An 11,143-nucleotide genomic window follows, 5' to 3' on the forward strand; every position below is an offset into this window, starting at 1 on the left:
CCTGAGTGCCTGAGTTACCAATCCAACCCTGCTTGGGTTATGTAGGATGGTCAAGTCACCCCAGTAAAATGGTACGGATCGCGCTTGCTCTGGTGCATGTCTTGGGCGTGTTACATGTTCCAAACTCATCCTAATTTGGGTTGTCCAAGAGGAGAGGAAACACATCCAGAAACACTAATAAATCCACCAAATGCCCCCAGACCACACTACAATTACTTCAGGCGTGAACCATATGCTATAGGACTCCAAGCCTCCCTGTTTTATAACCCTTTGTCCCAAGTTCTGACGTGGTTATTGCTTCTGACTGATCAAACTGACATGAACAATTAAAATTAATTATGTTGGCAGCAGAGGTGAGGGGAAGTGGGTACCAGAGCAAATCAATCCTCTGATGTACCCAGACAGGAGCTCACAAAAAAGGGACCTGATGGACTTTTAACAAGGTACCTTGCACTTGGGTAACTGCTACGAAGATGACGAAACGGGTACTTTCAGACCCAGTTTATCTCTTGTCTGCTTCGTTGAGCCTTGCTGTGTCTGATTCACAGGTATCAAGTTATATGAGCTCTTGGAGCCTTGATCCCACCAAAAAAAAACTATGGTAGGAGTCAGAGGGCCTGGCCGGGATCTTTCATATTTTACTGGTCAGACCTGGCTGAGGGAAAAAGCATTGTGAACGTAGGACTGGGTGAGGCAGAGGGAAGGAGAGCTCCAGCTCACTGTATTGCATGGTGTTCGTTTTCTATAGACCTGGGCCCAGATTTGCAATGATGTGACACAGCGCAACGCAGCAAGACGACTTGCTGCACTGTCACATGAAGTGGGCAGGAATGCTCCATATCTACTAAGGGCCCGATTACGATGCGGTTAGGAAATCTACCCAACAGAATCGGTTTGAAAATGGTTTCCGACCCACTTGGATCTGGAGCATCCGACCGACCGAGTACAATGCATTTGGATGCTTCCAGATACGATTTGGTTGGACTCCCATTGACTTTAATGGAAACCTATGTTCCTAATTGCATTGTAATCGGGCCCGCTGTCGGTAAGACACTTTCCCGATCAGATTCGGAAGGAACAAATGCCTTTAGGAGGCCTTCCTATCAGCATCGTAATCGGGCCCTAAATGGGAATGCTTTCCTAACTGCATTGTAATCTGGCCCTAAGATGGGGCACACTCCTGCTCCCTCCCTGCACTGGGGCACACAGCAGACTAGCACCAACACTGGCATCCTTGAACCATGGTGCAAGCGTGACTGAGTTTCAGGCAGGATTATATTTGTGCAGGAAGGGGCACCTTCCTGCACAAAAACAATCTATAGAGGCGTTTCCCTCTTTCTATGTGTGCTTCAGAATGCAGCCTACGTAGAATAGGAAAAAAACGAGGAGAAATAATCCTATTACCACATTACATGGTGAAGATGTGCTTTGGTCGTTGAAGTACAGTCCATTTTCAATGTACCCACTAGACTTCCTTCCTACAACTCTTTCATTGTTTTTTAATCACTTAATTGCTAAACTACTTGAATAGGTAATGCGCATGCGATTTACCGTAATTACGCTAATTCTAGACATTCTTTTCGCATTTCCACATGCGGCATTTCGCCCTCATGGGACTACTTATATGATGCGGGCTTGGCTTTCACCAATAATGACATGAACTTTGTTCACATGATCTTGACCCCACTGTCTCGTTCTTTATCACCACTTTCTGCTTCAGCATACCCTTATTGCAGAAATACAGCCTCTGATTCTTGGGGGATTGTTTCACGCCCTGGGAGTGAGCAACCTCCGGGGCTGTGTTTTGAAAATGTATTGTAGCAGTAGTTCATTTGGCAGAAGCCGTACCCCAAGGTGCTCCTGTGAAGGTTGTGACGCGGTCATTTTGCCCACGCGCTCCTGTGAAGGTTGTGATGCATTCATCTTGCCCTCAAGGTGCTCCTGTGAAGGTTGTGACGCAGTCATCTTGCCCCCCCCCCCCCCTCCACGCTCCTGTGAAGGTTGTGACGCAATCATTTTACCCGCGCGCTCCTGTGAAGGTTGTGACGCAGTCACCTTGCCCTTGGAGGGCCGGTATTGGCGATCCTCACATGGGAAGGTCCTGATTGGCGTGTGGTCATGCCAAGTCCCGCTTCTCTTGTCTCTCCAAACACCTCACGCGCCAGACTTATAGGGTCTCGGCCACTAATGGGCTCATTGAGGTGAGGGTGAGTCTACACCCGGGTTCAGCCTGCCTCTACTTTCACTTTGGGGAGAAGGGCTTTCAAATTCTGGGCTGTGGCTGCCTGGAGAACCCCACAGAGAGGTCTCTTGGTTCTGGGGGGCAGTAGGTCGACCGTGTGCCCGGCTTCAACCCCGTGACGAGTCCTGCTCCCTGCGGGGCTTCATCTCCAACGCCTCTTTTGGTGAAAGTTCCTGGGCCCTGCAGCGCCTTTACGCACAGGGCTGAAAAGAAGGTTTATCTTCTCTGAAGAAAGGCGATCCGAACAGCAAACAAGCCCCCCCCCCCCCTAGCATTCCCCTCCACCTCACATCACAGCCCTTCAGAGTCGGCAGGAGGAGAGGCTCCCGCAGTGGAAATCTCAAAGCAGCAGAAACGCCCGAATACAGTCAGTGACCAGGTCTCAGTCAGAGAGAATGGGGTACGGGGTCGCCCCAAAGAAGAGGCATCGCACAGGGAGCAAAAAGGACCTCATGGAAGAGACATAATAATGCAGAGGGTGCAGTGCCACCCTAAAGAGGCAACACTGTCAGCGCAAAAAGGGGCCGTGTGCCAGACTCCTAATAATTCCGACCGCGCAGCGCCAACTCCGAGAAGAACAACACTCCCGGGGTACCAGGGACCCTGGCCCTAGACTCAGCAACAATGCAGAGGGCGCAGGGAACCCGGAGAAGACGCAACACTCCAGTCACCCCAAAGAAGAGAGAACACTCCTGAAGCAACACGTGGCCTCGTGCCAGACACTTGAGGATGAAAGAAGCAAGGGGGGCAGGGTGGGCGCGCGCGCCAGAGTGTGTGTGAAATAGGAGTGCGCTCTGTACTTGGGACCACCCCAGAAAAGAGACAACAGTCCAACTGCAGAAAGTGACCTCGTGCCAGACACTTAAGGATGAATGAAGCGGGGGTTGCAGGGTGGGCGCGCGCACCAGGGTGTGTAAAATGCGCTCTGTACTCGGGGCCACCCCAGAAAAGAGACAACACTCCCGCTGAAGCAAGTGACCTGCGCCACGCAGGAGGTGCACAGGGGATACGTAACTAACCCGCGGAAGAAGCTGTGATTTTAGTAGAACACGTCGCCCTGTGCCAGACAGGAATAGTGCGAGGCGTACTATTCCTTTCTGGCGAATAAGTAATATTTCCAATACGATGTTCACTAATTAATCACCAATAGAGGCTTTACACATATAAGCACACACACGCGTGTATCTAGAGCAATAATGAACACCCTTCATGCCTTCACTGATAAGCCCTCTTTCTCCCACCTCCATGTGTTAGGAATATGTTATTTATGTTACAGCGTTTGCCAACCGTCCTGCGATTCCGTAGCGCTCTACTTAACACAGGCTACTTTATCACCTGATCTTACCAGTACCCTTTTCACCTCCGCAGACGGTCAAATGTTGGGAGTGCTACCCAAAAGCGCAGAATGCCGTAAAACTCAGCCCATTGCTTCATTTCACTGACAGCCAACCGGCTTCAGATGCGACATCTGCGTGGAACCGTCTCACCTGAAAGGCATCTCCTAAAGAAATGGTGTTGCGGGTGCGTCGCCAGTTTGACACCCAGAGGCGCCCGTGGTCCGGATGATCCCTCAAGGTCGCCTGCCAGGTCACTGGCACCGGGGTGTAACTGTGGGAACACTCATAAGCAACGGCATTTTATAATTTGCTTTTATTGTCACTCTCTGCGCTTTTCTGTTTAGGTTTTACAACAGATCAACCATCCATCCTTCCTATTTTTAACACGGCCTTCTCTCCATTAAGGTAAAACAATCAGCTACTCTTCGGAATTCTACTTTTTTGCCGTCGCTTTAATGTCCTTTTTCTTTGTTGCTTTCTTTTTTCTTCCTTTCTCTAACATTATTATTTCTCTCCTTTAACTCTTTCCTCTTCTATTGCCTCCCTCGCGTTTCCTTTTCTTTCATACTTATTCCTTGTCTTACTCACTCCTCTTTCACATCTTTTCACCATTTCGCTTCTTTTTCTTTCTTTCTTTCTTTCTTTCTTTCTTTCTTTCTTTCTTTCTTTCTTTCTTTCTTTCTTTCTTTCTTCTGTTAAAGGAGTCTTTTTAATGTATTATGACTCTGGATTTCAGCTAAGGTGAGTATTCATCGGCTCAACCCGGCACGCATATTCTCTCTTTTAACACATCGCTTTTCTTTACGAGTTCTAGTTTACTCCTAGTTTCTCCTACACGCCTTGTTGTAACAGAACTCATACTTAGTGTCCGATCCGTAAATCTCACAGTCTTACTTTGTTCGATGTTTTCACCTTTGCCCCGTATATCCTCGTCCGTAGGTTACCGATCCACACGCCCGCGGGTTTGGGATCAGAGTGTTAACAATGAGCACCTCGACAGCCCCTACTACAAGGTGTCCGCAGATGCTGCGGGGCGTGGCAGGCCTTATTCCCACTCAAGTCTCACGATGTATTCTCTAAAATAGTACCTATGCCAGCCAGCAGCGCGCAGGGTACCCGTGTTTAAACGCTTGTATTGAGTGGATCTGGCTTCACAAAATGTGTCGCGGGTAGAGCTGCAACGTCTCAGTAGAGGTAGTAAGCGCTATATAAATGTAAATGCATGAAAACAAAGTTCACTCTGACGTCACTCGATGTTTGTGTTTCACGCGCTCTCGTCGTCGGAGCCTCGTAGCACTGAAGCAAAGAAACAAAAAAAAAATAGAAGCATTCTTTGGAAAGTTAGAAGAGCTGCTTTCAAAGAACAATACTTTGTTTGGCAACCCATCACAGGCGCTAGTTAAATCATGGGTAGAAGCCACGGTCGCAAGATAGGGGTTAATTCTGCCAGGCAATGTATGGAATAAATGTCAGGACACTTTTAAAAGAAGGGATGCGAGGCCACCTGCCCTGTGCCCGGGAGACTGCAGACATCTCTGGCAGAGCGATGGCAGTGCCTGCTGTAGTGTCACAACCTTCAGCACCCTTCTCTGTGGACAGCGCCTCGACATTAAAGTGCCCCTGTTGCAGTAAGGCTCTGGGTCCAGGCTCTGTCAGAAGTAGATGTGACATACACAGGGCCCGCAGAACCCCGCCGCCTCACCCCTCGTAAAGATGCACTCCCCGGCTGCCCTGTGCCAATAAGCAACAGGCTCTCACTCCCTCGGTCCCTAATACTTGTTATTGTGTCACTGTGTGCGGCGTCAAAGGCTTTTAAACATTTGTCGTGCTCTTTCTATATTAACCTTTCCGGATTCGGTGCTGATTTTGCTATATTTAGAGTACATATATGTACATTTATACAAGGATCAAAATGCGCGTGTATATACATTATTCCTATGTCATTTCTCTGAAATGCGAGGGCCTCTAAGCGCTGGCTGGACGGCCTTTGCGTTTTATAAATTGTCCAATAGATCAATAAACCTGCGTGTGGGCTGGCTGTTACTAGGACCCCCTTGTGTAGCACAAGCAACAGGCGCCCACCACTCCTCCCAAATAGGAGTGCAGTAGGTAAGAGGTGATCGCCTACTGCAGAGCAGTGTCACGGACTCAACTCAGCCGTTCAACCTCGCGAGGACGATAAAAGCAGTGCCACTGAGTTGAATAATTAATAACAGCTGTTGTTTTCGGCGCTACTCATAGTTATTTTGGGAGCTTATGATATTTTTCGCTTTGAGGCCACGCCACACATATTACTCAATTCAAATCGCTTACAAGGCCCGTCACCTTTTGAATGAAGTATTCATACATTTGCAGGCGAATCCCTCCAAACAAACCGCGCACTTCTTTGCTCCGGTAAAGTGCCTAGAAGGGGCGCTAGAATACAAAATGTCACAGTTATTAGACGAATTGCAAGGAAGGCCTGTGTGAAACACCAAATACACTGTGACCCTGCCAAACAGTTATACAGCAACAAGGTGGGACACAAATCGCTTGAACATGAAGCGCTATGGATTCCTGTTTGCTTTTGAGCTGCAGAGCCGTAAAGTTACCAAGAGTCTGGCGCCGGTCAAACGTTCGCACGGCACGGAGTGCTTCTTGTGAAGGGCGAGTGCTTTAAAATGCCCGCCGCTTAGCGCCTAGTGGGCAACCACTGCACCTTCTCTCGAAGCACTAGACTGGCGATGTGAAACCGGCCAGGAGGCTCAAGGCACGCTTTGCAGGCTTGTTGCGTTTAAGTACAGGCTCGTATTTTTGTCAAGTGCGTTCCCAAATTATACAACCACCACTAACTGTCAGTTAATATAATAGGTCAAAGTGGAAAGTTTCAAAACCACAGACTACGGACATTATATTATAGTGGCTATAATCATATAATTCCTCCACATTAACATCAAACGTATGCATCTGAAACTCCCCGCCCAAATACATCTGACGCATCAGCCCGATATATAATGTTAATAAAGTGTCGCGTAAAACCGCTATATAAATATTTTAAAGAAATATGTCTCTAAACTATTACCTGATACAACTGTTGCTCGCGGATGTCAGGCTGGTCCGGCTACACAGCATCATTGTATAATACTCTTCTGTATATAAATATTTGACTTCCGACATTTGATGCAAAAAAACATAGTTTACCACATAAAAGGGCTTTTTAATCCACATTTTATATGCTGTTGAAAACTGCGAATGTCTCGTTGGTTTTAAACCTAACGGGGCGTGTGGGCTTACTCGCTTGATACCTACTTGTTACTCTAGAAACAACCCTCAGATAAACTGTAAATTTAGCAATTTTGCACCATACACGTGTCTCGCGTGTCTGAGAATAAACACAAAGGCAACTTCGTTGAGAGTCAGATTTACAGTGTATTGTTCATGCAATAAAAAATCAATAAAAAACTCTTTAAGAATAAATATCACCCTTTGTTGCCCTTTCACACAATTAAAATGTACTTTAATAAAATTAATGTGCTTTTAACGTGTGACTGAATATCACATTTAATATTACAATGAACGATATATCATAAAATTGATACCTGTTGCGCCAGAAATAACACTGAGCCACCAGAGCACTTTAAATTAAATGCTTAAAATGAGTCACTTGTCGTATTATACGGAAATTGGCCGCACTTTTTTATACATATCTATATTTATGGACTTTTCAGGTTATAAATGTAGACATTTTCATATCAGAAGACCGTCGTGCAACGAGATGCTACACGAAATTTAAAAATAAATATTGACATTTTGGACACATTTCAATAATAACAATTGATGTTTAATTTTTGAGTTTTTTTATTGATAGGCTAGTGCAACCACTGCGGCTCCCAAGTGAAAGTGTAAATTATTATGAACATACAACGAATCCCACAAGCTGGTGTAATCTGTGATGGAAATTCCAGCTAAACTTGGTTTCAGCTTGATCCAGTTGCAGCATATGTTTTTGGAACGTAAGACTGTACAAGTCAAATGTAGAAAACAAGGGAATTTAAACTGTTTGAATGAAAACACCGACAGAATCTAATACATGCCCTTAGATACCACCAAACAGTTTTAGGCAGAACCTGCAATAGCCTAGAATGTTCTCCACAGCAGTACCGAATGGGCATAACAAATTTCAAAAGCAGAGAACTAAAAGAAGAAACAATTGTCTCAGGTCAATTGGAATCCTGCCAGGGATAGGTTAGGTAATTTAGACTGGTTATCCTTTACAAAGTTTTGTTTTTTTAGTAGTTGTGTCTTACTTCAGGCTTAGCTATCATGTATTCGTATATTTTACGGATGTAAGGAATGTTAACCCCCAGAACAAAAATCTTTATACATTTCAAATTGATTTGTGAGTATGCATGTCTTATTCCCGGAAATTCGTCGGTATGTTAGAGACATAGAAACATGAGACACAACTATTCACAGACATGAGAATTCAGAAGTATTTCATAGCTGAGACAGCTACTTACAGTAGAAAAAGGTTGCGGAACATATTTTAAGCATGTATTAAACCCGCGAGTTAGCCCCATCAAAGCGAAGAGAATTGGGTTCTCTGTCTCGGCCAACAGTCAACACTGCCTCTGCCAGTCCAGTTCCAGAGTTATTTAATAGAACGTATTTTTCTGAAATATAGCTCTCTAGCGATTTCACTGTACAATATATATAGATAAATATTTTCGTCTGCACAAATGAACACAAACATAGTTATTAAATTAATGTCCACCTCCACCACTTTATTGGGTCCACAGTCTGAGGTGGGTGAGCAGCAGGGCCTGCCTCTGAGTGTACCAGTCTACCTCAGGAGAGCACCTCGACGGCCTGCAGACTGCCACCCTTGCTCTCTGGGCCCCTGCCTTGCTCCAGGAGGGCGCCCCCTGTGGTCGGGGCACAGAGGTGCTGCGGGCTGAGGCTCAGAGTGGCTGGCATGGAGGGTGTAGGCTTGATGGGCAGCGGGACAGCGGGTAATGTCTGTCCAGGTGGGCTGCACAGGGCCTTCATATGTATCCCGAATGGCCCGTAGTCCCCGGGCCCGGACTCCATGACATGGGGCCACACCGAGCTGACCACGCTGCCCAGCGGCCCGGACATGGGGTAGCCCAGATGGTGCATGACCGAGGCGAAGGGCAGGCCGCCCACCACGCCCTTGTAGTCCCGGCCAATGATGTTCTCGATGGCGAAGGGGTGCTTGAAGCCCGAGGGCTGCAGGCCGTAGGGCGCGTAGGGCGGAAGTCGCTCGGCGGCGGCCATCTTGGCTTGGGCTTGCGCCTGCTGCTGCTGATGGTGGTGCTGGTAGTAGTGCAGGGCCTGCTGGCCCTTGGGGGGCGGAAGCTCTGCCCGGACCACTTTGAAGCGCTTCCGGCGCCGCAGGAAGCTGCCGTTCTCGAACATGTCCCCGCAGCCCGGGTGTAGCGCCCAGAAGCTGCCCTTGCCCGGCTGCTCCGGCCGCCGCGGGATCTTGATGAAGCAGTCGTTGAAGGAGAGGTTGTGGCGCAGCGAGTTCTGCCAGCGCTGCGTGTGCTCCCGGTAGTAGGGGAAGCGCTCCATGATGAACTTGTAGATGTCGCTCAGGGGCAGCATCTTCTCGGACGAGTGCTGGATGGCCATGGCAGTCAGCGAGATGTAGGAGTAAGGCGGCTTCTGGTCGCTGTAGGAGTTCTTGCCCGGCCGAGGCATGGCTGGGCTGACAGTCCTTCACCCTCAAGAGTTCAAGGGCGACCCTCTGTGAAGGTGCACAGCTCAGTCAGAGTTCAATTCTGGGAGAGTTAAGTTTTTATCAAAGTGCCCTTCACAAACTCACCACTCACTGATCGCCAGTTGTGTTCCTTTTGCTTTCCTCCAAAGAATAAAAGTACAAGTTGAATTCGCCTTTTTATTGAGTGAATGCTTGGAAGCGTTGTGCCAACTTCTTTTCTCTGCGCGTCACTCCAGGTGCTGCCTGCTGCGGTGTGGAAGGCAGGCTCATCACAGGATAAGGCCCCCCTCACACAGGGCAGTCAGGGGAGAAAGACTGGGCTGCGGGACTTTTCAGTCCCAGATCATCTCTTGTTAGTTCAAAGGGACTGAGCAGGACAGGTGTAAGGATGAAGGTGCGTTGACCCCTGACTAGGGAGCAGGGTACAAAGCGAATATTCCGTCCTGGAACGGGATGGGTTAAGGAAGAGTTGAAGATGAGCCCCGGAAGAAGAGGAAGAAAAGCGGAGAAGTTGGTGCTTAAGCTGAGTGGAGCTGAGGCGGCCAGAAGGGAGCTCTTCCTCCCACTGACTGTCAGCTCGCTCCACACTCTGGTTTTGTTATAATGGCAGCAATTGAGATCCCCCTCCCCCCGCCCTCCCACCCCCTGCAGCAAGCACTTCATCAGCCCGAGCACATGACAATGGCTACAGGGGGAGTCTGAGGGGCAGCCAAGACCGCAGCCCGCAGCATGGTTATTAGCGGGACCAAGTCGAGCCAATGGGCCACCGTGGGAGGCTTCAACGAGGTGTGGGGTTAAACTGGAGAGAGGGAGAGAGGAGGCGGCAGAAAGATAGTCTGAAAGATTGAAGGGTGATAGGAACGGGCAAAGAACAAGGGACAGAGAAATGCGAGGGGAAGAAAGCAGATAAAAGATACGTGCATGAGAGGGAAAAGGGAGGGAAAGAGGAAATGAATGATACTTGGACGAGAGAACACTAGGTAGTAGAAAAGGGCCAACAGAAGTGGACAGAAGCAAGAATGGAAAAGAAGGAACGAAGGATGTCTAGAAAAAAATAGAAAGGAAAGGAGGAACACAGGGAGAAATGAAGGAGAGTGGCCGAGGACGAGGGAGCGAAGAATAACTAAAAGAGGGAGGAAAGAAGCAGGAAAGGAATGAGGAAGTAAGGATAATGTTACAAGACAGAACAAGGGCGAGAAGGAGAAAAGAAAGGAGGAAATCCTGGACGGTAGTAAAAATTATAAGTGCAATGAAAAGGGATAGACAAAGGAACAAATAAGAAAGAAAGAAAAGAAGAAGAAAGGAAGGAAGAAAGGATGGAAGGAAGGAATGGCCAACCTATCAGGAAAGCGACTTCAACAGTAGAATGTATTGGGATGACTCAGTGGGACAGCCAAGGCCGCATGCCCTTGGTGGGCAGCCATCCGCAGGACTAAGTTGAGACAATGGGCCTTGCAGAAGTCTTCAGGACACGTAAGATTCAACCGAAGGAACGGAAAGAGGGGGCTGTACAAAGGGAAAAGTAATGGACAAAGAGGAATAGACAGAAGGACGAGAAACGGGCAGACGGATGAAAAAAGAGAAGGACGAGAAGACGAACAGAATGAATGTATGGCTGAATGAGGAAATTAAGGGTGCAAAGGAGAGCGGAAGTAAGCAAAGTAAGGGGAAGTGGGGTGCAGTACGGGCGAAAGGAGAGCAAGAAAGATGGGGGAGGCAGTAAATAGAAGAGATAACAGAAAGGAAGGTAGAACAATAAAGAAGGGAAGACACTCAGTAAGATACGGAAAGGATAATGGGATGGAAGAAGGGAGGAATAGGGAATGCAGAAAGAGGTGGTCA

General features: G+C 47.9%; 1 protein-coding gene across 1 annotated transcript; it reads right to left on the bottom strand.

Annotated features, from left to right (window-relative positions):
* Nucleotides 1–7,223: 7,223 nt before the first annotated feature.
* FOXB2 (forkhead box B2) lies at nt 7,224–9,356 on the bottom strand. The gene has a single exon (XM_078677420.1). The coding sequence runs from the start codon at nt 9,280–9,282 to the stop codon at nt 8,407–8,409; it is 876 nt and encodes a 291-aa protein (XP_078533546.1). The 5' UTR covers nt 9,283–9,356; the 3' UTR covers nt 7,224–8,406.
* Between the last annotated feature and the right edge of the window lie 1,787 nt (nt 9,357–11,143).

This window comes from Lissotriton helveticus, chromosome 2_1 (assembly GCF_964261635.1).
Source record: "Lissotriton helveticus chromosome 2_1, aLisHel1.1, whole genome shotgun sequence".
Taxonomy (NCBI): domain Eukaryota; kingdom Metazoa; phylum Chordata; class Amphibia; order Caudata; family Salamandridae; genus Lissotriton; species Lissotriton helveticus.

What these genes read in the sequence shown, in the direction of transcription:
- FOXB2 (XM_078677420.1), bottom strand. Translation starts at nt 9,282, where the DNA reads ATGCCTCGGCCGGGCAAGAACTCCTACAGCGACCAGAAGCCGCCTTAC.